The sequence below is a fragment of the Mercenaria mercenaria genome, unplaced genomic scaffold, assembly GCF_021730395.1.
Source record: "Mercenaria mercenaria strain notata unplaced genomic scaffold, MADL_Memer_1 contig_4244, whole genome shotgun sequence".
Lineage (NCBI taxonomy): Eukaryota > Metazoa > Mollusca > Bivalvia > Venerida > Veneridae > Mercenaria > Mercenaria mercenaria.
Window position 1 is genome coordinate 5978 of NW_026462459.1, and position 17351 is coordinate 23328.

Here is a 17351-nt window from a genome sequence, read left to right on the forward strand (position 1 = left end):
TTTTCATCAGTGTTTCATAAAAGATTTTTCATCTCTGTTTTATATTTGCAGCCATTATTTGATTTGGATTTCTTTGAATGTTGGACTGCGATCTGCACATTTTTTTTGTGTATGATTGTATGCTCCTTACAATATCTTTCTTGTTGTTGGTTGCATCAATCACATAGTGTGTAATAATCGCCTTTCGCTGAACATGCAGTCATACACAAGTCCATGGAAACTGTCCATATTTCTGCATATAATTACAATTTTGTCCATCTATTCAAATAACATATACACGTACAGTGCTTATACGCAGGTAAAGATTCAAATAAAACACAATATCAGTCACCCATATAGACAAGCCCTTACTGGAATTAACTATTTACGAAATACTTCTTTCGTAAATAAATCTATTAGCACACTTTTCTTTATGACCTTTATTACATGGCTGGTTTGCCTGTTGGTTCATGCTGGCGACGTTCATCCGAATCCTGGTCCATCATCAACTCACTCTGTTAGCTCAACGTGCTCATCTACTTCTACCATATCACAGTCATTGTCAGATCTTATGTCGGGAACATGTTGTCTCTCTGTGCTGCATAACAATGTACAAAGTCTCTTTAACAAGGTTGATGTTCTTGAAGCCGAGTTCAGCTCTTTTGATGTCCTTTCTTTTTCTGAAACATGGCTCAGCTCTAGTGACTTAAGTGACGATATACGATTTAGAGGTTTTCATGCGCCAGAAAGAAAGGACAGAAAAGGAGATAGTCATGGCGGAGTTATCGTTTATGTTAAGAATAGCCTACATTATATTCGACGACCAGATCTCGAACCAACAGACCTCGAGTGTATTTGGGTTGAAGTATCCTTCACCCACTAAACGAGTTTTAATTGGTACGTTTTACAGACTTCCAAATTCAAATGCCATACACACGTCTTTGATAGAAGATTCTCTCAGTTTAGTTCTTGACACTTACATTTCAGACATAGTTGTAACTGGTGATTTCAACTTTAACCTGTCTAATCCTAATTCATATCGTAAACTTACTTCCATCTGCCAATATTTTAATCTTAACCAGCTTATTTCTGAACCAACCCATTTTACTGAGACATCTTTTTCCATCCTTGATCTATTTCTTGTATCATGCAGTCACCGTGTAATTGCCTCGGGCGTGGGAGAGCCGGTTCTGGACCAAAATGTACGTTTTCACTGTCACATCTTTGCTCTTTTTCCTTTCTCAAAACCTAAGTTGAAATCATTTAAGCGTCTTGTTTGGCAATATGATCGTGGTGATTACGACTCCTTGCGTAGAAACATATGCAACACAAATTGGGAGATTCTTAAAGATGACAATATTGAAGCATATGCAACATCAGTAACACAAACACTTTTAGAGTTATCAAAAAAAATGCATTCCAACCAAATTTATAACTGTAAAATCAAATGAATCGCCATGGATAACAACACAAATTAATCAGAAAATTCGAAAAAGGAAAAGACTGTACCGGAAAGCTAAACACTCACAACAACCTCTACACTGGCAAAAGTTTAGACAAATTCGAAATGAAATAGTATCACTCATTCGCTGTGCTAAACAAGATCATTTCAATAAAATATCAGATTCACTACAATTAGATACAAACTCACAAACAAACTGGTGGAAATTAATCAAAAGACTGTTATCACCTAATGAAAAACAAACAATCCCAGCACTTAAACATGAACAAACAAATGAACTAGTCTTCGATCCCCAATCAAAATCTAACCTATTAAATGAATTCTTCTGCAGCCAATCTTCTCTGGATATAGCCAGCAAAGAACTACCTCATAATTACTATAAGGAGCCAACAAACAAACTCTTAACAATATCAATTTCTCCGCAAGATGTTGAAGATGCTCTCAAAACACTAAAGACAAACAAAGCAACTGGACCCGATGAAATTAATAATCGAATACTTCGAGAGACTGCTTCGGCCATTAAATATCCATTGTGTTCCTTGTTTAATCATTCTTTGCAACGTTGTATTGTACGACGCTCATGTTTGCGCAATTTTCAAAAAAAGTGACCCAGCTTTGCCAAACAATTATCGCCCTATATCTCTTCTTTGTTGTGTTGAAAAGGTCTTTGAGAAAATAATATTCAAGTATCTGTTCAACTTCTTAAATGCAAACAACTTTATTTCACATCTGCAATCTGGGTTTAAACCAGGCGATTCCACTGTCAACCAATTAACGTACCTATATAACACTTTCTGCAAAGCTTTGGACGATGGTCTTGAAATCCGAACAGTCTTTTTTGACATCAGCAAAACATTTGACAAAGTCTGGCATGGTGGTCTTCTTCTGAAACTTCGTAAATCTGGTGTTGATGGTCCTCTCTTGTCTTGGTTCTCTAACTATCTCTCAAATAGACGTCAATCTGTTATTCTACCTTGTGCTTTATCTAACTGGTGTTCTCTCCAGGCTGGGGTTCCTCAGGGTTCAATCCTAGGGCCTCTCCTTTTTCTAGTTTATATAAACGATATCGTTGAAGATATTGGTGCTAGAATTAACATGTTTGCTGATGATACTAGCCTTCATATTGTAATTGACTATCCTGTCATCTCCGCTCAAGTCTTGCAAACTGACATCAACAAAATCTCTTCTTGGGCAGATACATGGCTCGTAAAAGTTAACCCATCAAAGTCAGAAACTATGCTTATCTCACGCAAAGCAAATAAACCAATTCATCCACCACGACATTCAGGAACTACGTACTCGTACGGCACTTTACTATAATTCTTTTCTTCCATCGGCTTTAAGAGAATGGAATGATTTATCTCCTCGGTTGCAAAATTCCCCTTCTTTATCTTCGTTCAAACACAGAATCCGTGGTAACATTCGCAAAACACCTGCACATTTCTATATAGGAAAGAGGAAATGGCATATTCATCATGCTCGGTTACGCAACGAGTGCAGTTCTCTAAACCAACACTTACACAGGAAACATATTTCTCCATCACCTCTCTGTCATCGTGGCCTTATAGAAAGTAACCATCACTTCTTTTTTGAATGCCCACTTTACACAAATGTCAGAGCTTTGTTGTTCCAAAAAATCTCTAAACTATGTACAATCACGCTCTATACGTTGTTGCACGGTGATCCAAATCTTAGTGAAAACACTAACACTGAAATATTTATCGCTGTTCAAAATTTCATAAGGGACAGTAGACGCTTTCCATGACACAACATATAGGATCTGCTTCCAGCATTCGTTAATCCAAATAAAATCTCATCGTCATTCCTTTCATACTTCTCATGAAAATGTATTTGATCATTGTTAAAATCATATTTCAAACATTATATTCTTGACCGTCAGATGTATAAGTAATTACACTTCAATCGAGAGAAGACCTCTATAAGCTAGGCTTTCGGTCGTATCCCTTTTCAAATTGATTGTATCATTGTTAATGTTAATATCTCTGTTGTAATCATACCAATTTGTTTGAAATAAAATATGTTTAAACTAAAATGATACTTATTGATCACCTAAATTTGCTGATTAGTTGAAGTATTGTCAAATGAATCATGTCTTCATATATGCATATCCAAATCTTTTCTGTCTGTACATCCCGTTTATTTCTTTAATCTTTAATTTTTCCATGCGCCAAACATTATTACCTCTACGCCTCTTATCTGTTTAGAGACATCTTGTTTCACTTCAGATGGCATGCCTGCTTTGGAATAATAAATTTCTTTTTCTACATGTGATCTATTACAAGAAAGTGAAAGAAAATGTAAAAACAATTATTTTTATGTAAGGATACTTTACAAAGAAAACCAATTCAAACATTGATACTTGTTTAACATGGTTCTGTTTGATACTGAAAACTTCTACTAACTGATAATAAACAACAAGTAAAAAGACGTTATTCGCATTATCGAAAAGAACAATTAAAAATACGTAGCACTTAAAGACACATTTTTTCTGTAATAAATATTCATAACTCAGTATGACTAAGACTTTAGTATGCTTATGTGTGATTACAAAAAACTGTCTGAAAACCATACATGCTTAATAATTATATGCGTACATTTTCATGAAGGGTTTATAATTTAAAGCCCGTAAAAATGATAAATATTACGGACGTGATACCTTCATAATCATTCGAGTAGAAAACTTTATATTTTTTGTACTAGTTGATCAATTACAGGCAATGATAGATTATATATTTCATTTTATAAAACTTCTATTTAAGGTGGAATGCGCCTAATTTGAAGTTATTGGGTTCCGTTTCAACATTTTACCTTAGGGTATTTCTTGGATACGTAAAAAACGGTCACATGAGCAGCGAAATTCGAGTAAAAAGCCAAATTATTATCCCTTTCTAAGTTACTGGATCAAAAGTACTAAAATCATTTGATCTAAACAGCTACATGTTTTAGAATTTGTTTTATGTCTACATTTAAAATTTGTTAAATAGAACCAGTTTGAATTAAAATCTGTATCATGAGCTACCGTTTGGTAGATTTTAGCTTCGTATTTTTAATAACAAACGCTCCTTTGCCTGTTGTGATTAAAATAAATCTAATAAACATGATTCTTTTATCAGACGTAAAATATACGGAATGCCTTAGTTGGTCACCACCTAAACACGTGTATATGGAAAATAAAAAACATACATACAAAACGTGACAATAATTATTTCTGACATCAATTGTCCTTGTTTCTGGGTAAGAATTTTGCATTAACTTGTAAATGAAGGATGCCTAAATACCGTTATATTCAACAGTCATTGGTATGCTTGCGCGGCCCATTTACTAGACCAGAAATAGTCTATTGAGACTAACTAAAAATTAAATTGACAGTAATGGCGCTTAATACTGTATATTTGCGATCGGTTTTGTCCAATTTAATGACATGTAAGAAAATACCGACGGGCTTGCGCGCGTATGCATTGATAAATTAATTGCCGCTGTGTATACATTTATTTGATTTTAATAACATTTTAACGCATCTCAAAATAGAGTTGACTGAATACCGCGCTTTTGGTGCGATGGTCCTGTTATTTATGGGGGTTTAATTACTATTTAAAATTACACTGATTTTAGCCGGGTTTAAGAGACTAGCTACTTCATTTGATATAGTGCGTTTCTATTCAAAATAGTTTTTCGGCGACGCCGTCTAAATTCGTTTTCGTTACCTATGCCACGTGACTTCAGTTTGCAAATCAAACTACTTGATAACGCATTATAGATAATTTATCAAAATGGAAGATTTATGCCTGATTGGACGAGAGTGTCAATTTCTTTCACTCTGTTGAGTGTGCTACGCTGAGTGAAATGTAGACAAAGCGTTTATCCTAAACGACGCTGTTCACAGTTTTAAAGCTAACTTTGGCTCAGTATATTTAGCAAGAATATTGATATATCTCAAAATGATAAGTAAGTTTAATAAATATGATAAAAACCTGTTCAAATACCAACATATATCAAATTAAAGAAAGAGCTGAATACGGTCTGCGTATCACATGAATAAGGGTGTGATAAGAGTCTTTTATGTAGAGAAGTGCTTTTTAAAAGATTTTCCTTGTTACAATTGTCGTCTGTATATTTAAAGATTTCTTGCTTTTGTGACTTATTCAGATTGCATATTAAAATGAGTACTTGTTTGATTTGATATATTTGTTATAAATTATTTAACTGATTTATTATATATGAATATTTTTCTTTAGTATGGTATGCAAATATTGAACTCAGTTGAAATCTGTTTTATTATATATATGCTATATAATGACTGAATCTCATTACTCTGAAATGAAGGTACGCTGCATACAGTTTATCTATGTGATATGACTACGGTCAAACTTTGCTTATGAAACAGAAATATTGAAATAATTACAATTGTATGTTTTGATTGACCTTCACTTTTTTATAGGTGTGACGTCATTGACCAAAGATTCATGAATAGCGAACATGTATTTGTTAAAGCGGGATCAGTTGGCCTATTTTAGAAATAAATAAAAATAATAAATAAAAAATCCTTTAATTGATTTTTTTCTCATGTATTCTAATCAAACTTGATTTGTAGCATCTTTATTAGGCCCGCAGCCAACTTTGTTCAGCTGGGACATTTAACCCCTTTTAGGGGCTGCTAGAGCTAAAACTAGAAGTGCCTTTATACAGCGTCTCATGAACAGCTTGGTGGATCTTTGGCATACTTGGTCTGGAGCATCATTATAAGATCCTCTTCCAAATTTATTTATATAGGAACTTGGGCCCTATTAGGGACCACTATAGCTAAAAGTAGATATGCCTTTCTTCGCATTAACCACTAAAATGTAATGGATTTTTATCAAACTCGATGTGTAACAATATCATAAGGTCTCCTGCTATTTTGTTAAAAATGGGGATAGGGACCAATTTAGCTAAAAATATAAACACGTTTAATGACCTCTTCTCATGAACCGCTTCATGAATCTTCATCAAACTACTGCTGTAATTATTCGTCTAAGGATAAACGAAACAAAATTGTAACCCTACGAAACCTTTGCGAAAAATTAAAAAAGAACCATTTAAATTGTTAAAGTGCGGTGTTTAGTTTTGCAATTTGAAAAATGTTAGATGAAAGATGAATGTTAGATGAAAAATTCATAAACTTCTTTCCTTATTACAATTCGCCGTCCATCATTTTTAAAGATATTTCTTGTTGATAAGTAGTAACGCATTGAACATTGCGCTAAGAATACGCCGATTTATGTATAATAATTTTTTAAACAAATAACATAACTTATTTTACATCCAAGATGGACATGGCCGGCGCTTGCTTGCTGTGACGTCATTCTCTTGCCCCTAAAGAGACGCCTATGCTGCTAATGTATATCTTTAAAATATTTTGCTGTTAAGAAAGGTTCTGTCCAGATTTTGAAATGGTGTAAACACTATGTTTATGGAACCGTATAGAAAACCATAGTCTATAAATAACTTATTGACATACTTTATATCTCAACACTAGTACATGTTTTATCAGTAAACAATGAGTCATCAGTGTAAAAGAAATAATTATAAAACGAAGCATAAAGGAGAATGTGCATAACATTTGCAAAAAAAAAAACTTAAAATGTAAAAGAGATACAGTTCATAATTGATATTACCAGGAGAAGCAAAATATGGACAAATCGAGACTATACTTAGGTTTTAGAAAGTAATGGACATAATATTATAGCAAAACTCATTCTAATGTTTCAGAATTCTTATACATTAGATAGAGCACACATACGAAAACAGAACAGATTAAGACTCTAGATGCATTTTAACATTATCAAATTTATAAAATTTGCTAGTGATAACGTTTTTGATTTTGAGTAAAATATATAATATATTTGGTTGAACCTGATCCAGAACCTTCTAAAATGGACCAGTTCATCCAAAATTATGGGTTTTGGTAGTAACTAATAAAGTTCAATTTGTTTGATGCAGACTGTACCGTGGTCTGGCTTGTTTCCACTTCTGGAGTAACATATCGAACCGCATCATGTCATTACTTGCTGCTAGGAATATACCCTTGTAAGGCTATGAAGCGGTATTTTGTTTGCTACCCCTAAACCTCGCTATCCGATATTCATCCTATCCGATATTTACCCTATGTTTGTTCTGGTTCAGTGTTTTTTCCGACAAATCTTCTATCTCAGTTCCATAACTGTTTGACCCTTTACAGGGACGTAGACACTTAGTCAAATAAATGGTGCCTGCTCGTAACAGCGAGCGCAATGCCTGCCTCACTGGATCATCATACTGTAGACATGCATCATTCCAATATCAGTCACAATATATTGTCAGTGGACTGACCAGTTCCAGAATTATCCTTTAAATGCTGAGTGCCAAGCAAGGAAGCTACCATTTCTCAAGTCTTCGGTATAATGCGGTCAGGGAGTGAACTCATAACCTCCCCTTTTTCAAGCTGAAGCAGGCACTCTAACAGTTACTAGTCATTGAAATAATACTAGGTTCATAAATAAATCTCATTCAGAGCCTATCTCAGTGCTTGCTTAGAAATGGTACGAATATTTTCGAGTACAAACGCCATTGTCATTCTTTTAGGATATTGCTAACAGATTAAACTTACTGGTCAATAAAAAGTTGCCATTTCGCGATCAGTTTTCAAATCGTGTTCCATTTTTTACCTTTTTCGGTTGTCTACCGAATATGTTCAGAGTCAAAGTACACCCTCGATGAAAGGTTAAAAATTTCTGTGCCTTTCTCTTTCCCCGTGTTTTTGACCTTTCCTACTGCTTGAGGTGTATCAACCATTTTTCGTATTTTGATGCATGAATAATTAATTCGTCACATGACACTTCACATGACTCGAGGAAATCTCTGGAAATTGACTTCAGTTTTTTCTGCAACTGTACGAAATGTCATTTCTCTAAATGGACTAGGGCAGTCATTGTAAAAATGGAAGATAATTATTTTAACTGGTAGCAGGCGGAGTCATAAGCCATTATTTAACACACTCTTTTGACCTTTATATTTTTTCTGTTCATTTTCTGTTAAAAAATACCCATCAATTCACTTTAATACACCCAGGCTATAACATACGCCATAGGATATACATATATGACAACCAATTAAAATGTAATTGCATATAAAATGGTGTATGCATTTTAATGTTTAAATGCATTATATAACGTCATAAAAATGATGGATTAAATCCTTCTCTCTAATTTTGATATATTACATTAAATACATTACTTATAAATCATATATTACATAGTCTTATCAAAACAAAAATGTTTGATTTAAGTTACATCAGCAATATAAACAATTATTCATGTATATCATTTTCGGTATTGATATATTCGTCTTTATTAGTAATATTTACCCGATAACTAGAAAATACAAAATATGGTTAGTGTGTCAAATGTCATTACCATAAATTATTATCAAAAGCATTTGGCATTGTTATACTCTGTTTAATATATTCTTAGTCGTTTGATGTACTGCTGTGGTGTGGATAAAAATGGCATCATATCTGTTTATGTCTGTCAAATTTCATGTGAAAATTGTGTTTATATATGCAGCAATATTATGTATCACTATGTCTTCATGGGTCTAAGACCTTCTCAAATTCATATGAATAACCTAAACGTCAAATTATTGTTATTTAGTGTTGATCAAACCCCAATAGTGAATTCTACTTACTACAGGATCCTAAACAACCTAAGAAATGTGTAAGACCAACAACTCACCGACTGACCATATCAAATGCACACTATTAATTTCACAAAGAACATAAATTGTTTTATAAAAGTTTTGTGCTTTTAAAAATTAATCCACGTTTCCATTAAATTTTAAGACTTTATGTGACTGTAAATTCTACCCAACTTCAATGCTGAGAAGGTAACCACATTTTGTTTTGTAATTAATTTGGTAAGTAAGATGATGTAGTAAAATTAGATTGGCGATATAGTTATCCTTTGAAGAAACCTTCTTCACAAATGTCTTATATGGAGCCATTTTTATACCTCATATGATAACTTTAATTAGAAGTTTCATGGTTTATGGGCATTTCATGCGAAAAACTCTTGAAACCTTATAATCTTTTTATCATTAGAAGTGTACACAAATTTATGATGCATTATTGATACATTGTTATGTAAAAGCATCTAAGACGTTTTGAAATCTTCAGATGCATGGACTACTTACAAGATACCACAGTTCTTATTTCATTCGATATTTGAATAAACTAGGCGAAGAGCATGTGAATTTGTGATATGAAATGAAAGCGTTTGGCTACTTTTATTTTCACTTGCTTTGATGTACGGAAATTTGAATCGCATTTGTGTCAAAATAATTTTTATGATATTTTTATTTTTATTTTATTTAACATTTGGCTTTGCCGCCGTATAAACACATGTTTGAAGGGGTCAAGGAAGTGCTGCTCTGAAAACAGAACAGCTTAGAACTACATCCCTCTCAATAATGCACTCTTGAAAATTAATTAATTACTCAAGCAATGTTAAAGCCGCAATTCGGAAATAATGCACTCTTGAAAATTCATTAATTATTCAAGCAATGTTAAAGCCGCAACTGTCGTGCTTAAAGGTAGTGTACTAGTTTTATTAAATACAGAGGTCAATTTAGACCAAAAGACATTGTAGATCCACAGGTATTTACACTCAAACTATTACCAGAATATTTTTACTGCAGCAACAAAGTTTTCAGTTTTTGTTTTTTGCCGACCAGTAAATTTAACAGGGTTTATTTACCTTTCATGACCTTTCGGCAAAGTTTGTATTGTCCGTAATTATTGATCTGGCACTCATTAATCTTAGCCAATATTTTCGGGCGTGTTTGTTAACTTACGTTATACCTGTATCCAAAATCAATAGGTTAAGGACCTACAAGTTATTTAAACAGAATTATGAAATGGAACCTTATATAGGGATGTTTATACCTAAGAAACATAATAGTACGTATGCGAAATTTCGATGTGGTGTGGCCCCATTTCGTATTGTGACGGGGCGGTATGAAATTCTTCCAGTTGAAAATAGTCTATGTCCATTTTGTAGATCATCAGTAGAAAACGAAGCAGATGTTATGTTGTATTGTGATACTTACTCAGTCTTAAGACAATAATTTTTATCTGCTGTTTTAGAAGTTGAACTAAATTTTAATAACCTTACAGATGATGAGAAAATAGTGTATTTATTCTCCAACAATGATATGGTAAAATGTATAGCTAAAACCTGTTACTTAGTGTTACAGTTGAGAAACAATATCCTCTACCCATAGGTTTGACAAATGTTTTATGGTTTAAATGTAAATATTGTAAAACATTTAAGTTTTATTGTAACACAAAACGTTTTATAGAAAATACATATTTTTAGCTCGACTTTTCGAAGAAAAAGTAGAGCTATGGCACTCTCCCATTTGTTGGCTTCCCAGTTGGTTAATGCTTTTGATAAAGTCAAGTAAAATATCTCTGTTACTATTAAAGCTTTTGACTTGAAACTTAAATCAATTATAAACTATCAAAAGCTACACGATAAGAAGCAATCCCCATAACTCTGTTTGAATATTGACAGAGTTATGTCCCTTCCTAGCTAAGAAGGTTTTGGTTAAGGTTTTTGATAGGGTCAAATATCTCTTCTTACTATCAAAGCTTATGACTTGAAATTTAAATAGTTACAGTCCCCATAACTCTGATTTGAATTTTGACAGAGTTATGTTCCATTTTTGCTTGGATTGTTTTGGTTAAAGATTTTGGCAGGTCAAATGTCTATGTTACTATCAAAGCTTTTGACTTGAAACTTAAATTAGTTATTTATTATCAAAGGCTATACAATGAGAAGCAATCCACATAACTCTGATTTGAAACTTGACAGTTTTTTGACAGAGTTATGCTCCTTTTGGTGGCAAAGCTCTGATTCGAAGGCAAGCACTGGGATAGGTCGAGCGTGCTGTCTTAAGACAGTTGTTGTTTGATTACTGGTAAAATGTTACTTGGTGTTACAGTTGAGAAACAATATTCTCTTCCCATAGGTTTGACAAAGGTTTTATGGTCTTACTGTGAATATTGTAAAACATGGAATTGTTTATTGTAACAAAAAAAATAATTTTTTAATAGCAAATAGATATTTTATATTAGTTGTAAAATGTAAGATAATATGTGTTTTAGACTGTTATAAAATGTGGTTGTTTTTTAACACATGTACATTACAGTCTCTTGCAAATCTGTATAGATTGGCTTTGTGGTACAGTGTTAATATAAATCTTATATGTATGTATTATATAAATGTACACAATGATCAGACTTGAATAAAATGTTGAACTGAACTGAACTGTATCCTGAAAATATCTACATTACTATAGTAACCTACACAGTTAACAAGTGACACGATGGCTTAGTGATAAGGTATCTGACTTCCATGCAAGTTACCACGGGATAGAAATCACCTCAGATAATTTGTTAATGTAATGTAATGTTATCGATACTGCATTTATTCTTACGTCATTTTATGTATCATATTTCATGAATTTTAATTGTTTTCTCTTGTAGTATTTATTTTATGGAAACGCTGGCGACAAGTACTTTGTCTTTTTATCTAAGATTTCTATTTGACTTTTTCTACAACTGTTAACCAGAAAAAAAAACACGGTAAGTTTGATCAGATAAGTGGTAAGCTTGAATTTAGAATTTAGAAAAAACGATATGGTCAGACATGGACCCGAATCAACAACTCAGCGATTGACAGGTAAACACTTGGTCCGTACAGCTACCTGCATGTGCGAACTTATATCAATTAAGAAAACCATATGCAATAGTTGTACATTGTATTGCTATTTAGGTTCGGAGACCGAAAATTAATTTACGGACATGTACGGAATATTCATCAGTGCCAGGTCAATACTTACGAACAATACACATATTTATTGGACATTAAATATATTGAACAACAGGCAGACCGCATGTGATTATAGGATTAGCGGTTATATTGATACACATAAAGAAACATCAAGCACCCCTCAAGTTTCTTAACAGAAATTTAACTCCTTACTTACAGTGGGAAAACAACAGGCTGAATAATATCCTCAATTGAAATGAATTAATTCACTTCATTTATTCGCAGTGGTCATTATAACTTTCTATATACATGTATATATTTGACGACACTGGCGTGTTTTGGGGAAATATAAATTTTTTAACCTTTGTTGTGGCTTTAAACCTTGAGGTATAATTACGCTATTTCACTGTTTTATATGTATACCTTTTATTTTAATTATCTTATAGTCGAAAGGTTTACTTGTAAAATTACAGTTGCACATTTCAAAACCTCACATGAACCGACCCAGTCAAACAACCTTTCACAACAGCAGTGGTTTTGTGAGTGATGTCTGTGAAGAGTCGCCCTTGACTTAGAAATTCTAGTCCTTTGGTCATTCAATGTTAATATTATAACAGTGGTCGGTGTATTTAGTGCCAGGCGGTTCCTAAAGTAAAACGAACTTGAATGTACAAAATAACGCATTTTTACCATGATTGTATTGCTTAATTACAATCACGATACGGTTGTAAACGTCAGAATTGTTTAACAAGAGACCATAGAAAAGAATAGAATAGGATTCCGGAAGGATTCCAAAAATTACACAAACATGGACCAGAAAAACAACAACAGTATAACAGCAGCTATTGAGTCTAGCCTGACTTTGTCCCAATAAAATTTCAGTGGCGTTATAATTCCAGGTTATAGACGGCAAACGGGATATTTACATAAAACTTGTATAAAATTGAAGTGCCTAGAACATCTTTATTTTCAGGCTAGTGTAGTGTGCAGCAACGATTATGGAATGGGAGTAACTAAAGTATGGAAAAGAAATATTACCGGAAAAGGTGTTACAATTGCTGTTAATGATGTTGGAATAAATACTGATCTCATCGATTTGGAACCAAATATTGTGAGTTATTTCAAAACTATTAACGTAACCTCGAAATATCTTTAACTGTTGTAATTTGTTCTGTCAGACAGTTCTCTCATCATCAATTATAACGTCGATTCAATATAACGTCAGAAAGAGAAACATCGCATAAGCAAAAATTAACACGGCTGATTACTTGTTTGAATTATCACAGGTCACTTCCTTACACAGCAAACGTTTAACCGCTGGAAGTACATTGTAGTATGGCGTTCGATTTGCATTTAAAGTAAAGAGATACAGCAAGTAGTAATAGAATTGTACCAGCAGGTACAGTTGTATACCTGTAGGTACAAAAATATACCTAGAGGTATAAATCAAAAATGTACCAACACGTATAAATTGACCTATTAAATTGTTCCTGCAGGTACACTTTTATTCCTGTAGGAACAAATAGGAAGTAACTTACGCCTGTAGGTACTATTATTTCAGTAACTTTAGGTACAAAATCGTACGTGCAGGTAGATTTGAAGGTTTATACTTACAGGTATAAAATTGTACATGCTGGAAATTTGTGTACGTGCAGGTATAAAACTGTAAGTACAAATACAAATTTATATCTGTACGTACGCTTTTATACCTACATGTGCTTTTCTGTTTCGTACCATTTGCAGGTATATTTCTGTACCTGCAGATGTAAAAGTATACCTGCACGAATGAAATTTCAGCTGCTGGTATATAGATTATATCAAATGGTATAAAATCAGCTCTGTGAAATAGTGCAATTTCTTTACATGTGTTATTAAGAAACCATTTCAGATTATCGTCAAGTATTTATTATAAATGTTTATAAAAGTGAAACATTCATATACCGTTTCAGGTTATCTTGAAAATATTTACGTTAATTATATATATAGTGAAACGTTCAAATACTGAAAAAAATGAGTGCATGAAATGGTGTCATGTAAGGAAGTTAATCAGTTAATAACGCTGTACATAGGGATTTGCTGGTGAGTATGCCCATGCTTTGAGAACTCAACAATTGTATCCGTGTAAAAGCTTCAGAAGCGTGCAAAGGATATAACAGATCTTCTTTTAATATTATGAATACTTTGCCAGTAGTATTAGCGCAACGTTTTTTTTTTGGAAGTTTGCCTCATTCAGCGGTGATTGCATTCTCATCCATCAGATGTTCGTCAAAATCCCGAGACGAACCACGGTAGACCTCTGGTATGCGAGAATGCGGTGATTGATGCACATCGTTTTCTATAATATGTTAGATGAGCATAAAATGGTGTGTAAAATAACCTTTCTAAACTATTTTCAGAATAAAAAGTTGTGTAAAAATTTCTTGACCAACGACTCAGATGTGACACCAGAGAGCTTTGATATACTAGATAAGGCGCCATTTTTTACAGAGTAAGTCATTCTTGTTTGAAGAGTACTTGTAGTATTTATAGTGTAGTCTTTTCATTGTTCTAGTTGTCTTAACACGTATTTTTGTGTACGTACCTTTATCGCGATTATATATACAGCAAATATGTGCAATTGCCTCTTCAATTGTCATATACATAGTGTATGATATCGCTTTCGTAATTTTAATTATCATTTTGATATAACTATTCCCCTTTTCATATTCGACAACATTCATTTTACTATTGATAGCAAATGGATATTTCAAGATGGAAACATCACAACCACAAACTAATGCCTTTTATAAAGGCCGGTTATAGCCAAAAGATTTTCGCCAAAAAATTATCGCAAAATGATTATCACAAAGATTAGCATATTGTTAACTTTTCACAGATAAGGACTCAAAAAGTAATTTAATTGTTACAGCAATGTTATAAATCATATATTATATAAAAAGACAAACAAACAAAAAACAATAAAAAGAAAATGATGGGAATATTTAGGCCACGCTATTTAGTGGAAACCCCATAGTAATCAATCCGTGCGTTCCCTTCTCTGTGAAAACAGATACTTTAGAATGCTTCAAACGGTCGTTTTTATCGTCATTTGTTGACATGACGGACTAATTTTAGTTACTATAAATATGAATATTGCAAGGAGAAATCTTGTCAAAACTTTTGCCAAATATGGTAAAAGATAGTTCTTCACACCGTTTACTTTAAAGGCGAGTTCATTATCCTTATGTTCTTTCTCGATATCCAATAGCATTATTTCAAAGTATTTCAATAGTATTTAATTGTTTGTTTTGCAAAATATTCTACAATCTCAAATGAAATCTAAATCATGAACTTCATTGAAAATATCTTTCTTTTTTTCTAGCGGTCTAACTTATTTCACAGAAGTCGTTGAGAAACTTAGTTGTTGCAAAATTAGGCCTCCGGGCTAACACACACTGGTTATTCGGGTACCTACTCGTGTGAGCGATACCGCCCTTGTATGATTTAATTACATGTAGGTTGTTTAGGGTGTATAAAAACAATGCCAACGCATGACACATATTTAAGAATGTTGAACATTTTAAAGACAGGTTTGTCCGAGGAAATGCATTAATTCGCATTTGTGAAAATATCAGTCCTCAATAATATTGATATGACTATAAAATTTGAAGAAATGTAACGAAAGTCATGTATCTTGACGTTTTGAGACGTATTTTTCTTTGTTCGAAGTTGAGATAACTGAATTTACAAAACGTATGGATCATGTACCTGCAAGTTATTTTTGTTGATAAAATTTCAATTATATGCATCCTGTCGCTGTTAACGTTTTTGATGGTACCTCTGACGATAGATGTAAATAAACAATGATACCTACCCGTTTGCACATGGGTACCGTCCTCGTTATGTCAATGAACATTTATAAAACTCCCCGCAGCGACTGCTTCCGCATACGGTACACTTAAATGAACGCAATTAATGGTAATCGCTTTTAGGATCCGGAAATTAGAACTGGAAATGTGAAACCCGACCTTGATTAGAATGTTAACTTTAAATATGTAAAGAAGTGAGAGTGGACCGTGTTAGCAGTACTTCACCAATATCAAATATTCCCTCACACCCACCCTCTGTTCTACACATTCTGTCATCTTGCCTTCTTGAAGTTCTTCTTTTTCTCCTTCAGTCTCATTATGAAAACGGTCAAACTTGTCGACGCACCGTGCAAAAGTGCTTATGTTAAGACCTTCTTTTTCTTCCTGAAAGGGAAATCGGACCCTCTTTTTTTTTCTTTTTTTTTGGATTTAACGTCGCACCGACACATGATAGGTCATATGGCGACTTTCCAGCTTTAATGGTGGAGGAAGACCCCAGTTGCCCCTTCGTGCGTTATTTCATCACGAGCGGGCACCTGGGTAGAACCACCGACCTTCCGTAAGCCAGCTGGATGGCTTCCTCACATGAAGAATTCAACGCCCCGAGTGAGGCTCGAACCCACATCGATGAGGGGCAAGTGATTTGAAGTCAGCGCCCTTAACCACTCGGCCACGGAGGCACCTATCGGACCATTTGTCGGGGCATGTATTCGATTAGGGAGAGGTTGCGGCTTCATAAATCTGCCTTTTATCGTATCTTGTAATATTCGCCTCTGTTTATAGGCGCCCCCACCATTAAGGTAGTGCATTGCGCGACTTTTTACAAGTGCATACAATATACACTACTGTTTAAGTGTCTTACAGGTGACTAACTGAAGAAACAGAAGCAGATATGGAAGTCTGGTTATCAGATCCTATCTCTTTTAAATGTTTGTTGACACACTCCTCACAGCGGTTGTAAACGGCAAATGTGCCTCAAGGAAGGAAATCTGTGAGGTTCAAGATTTCAAGATTTTATTTATAACTGGGTTCATACGGTCATCAGCATTATACTAACAACAAATTTAACAAAACAAACACTAATACATAAAATAAAACGGTAGTTTTACGGTCATAAAAGATCTGATACAAATATTTTGTAAGCTAAAAGATAGAAGACGGTGTACATTTAGAATTAACCAGGTTTAAAAACAG

At 33.7% G+C, this 17351-nt stretch overlaps 1 protein-coding gene across 1 annotated transcript in view; it reads left to right on the forward strand.

Annotated features, from left to right (window-relative positions):
• The first annotated feature begins 412 nt into the window (after positions 1-412).
• LOC128553715 (proprotein convertase subtilisin/kexin type 6-like) overlaps positions 413-17351 on the forward strand; it is a 61025-nt gene continuing 44086 nt past the window's right edge. Inside the window, exons 1-3 of the mRNA XM_053534891.1 lie at positions 413-844; positions 13283-13420; positions 14706-14797. Coding sequence (XP_053390866.1) covers positions 413-844; positions 13283-13420; positions 14706-14797 — 662 coding nt within the window. The remainder of the gene's footprint in view (positions 845-13282; positions 13421-14705; positions 14798-17351) is intronic.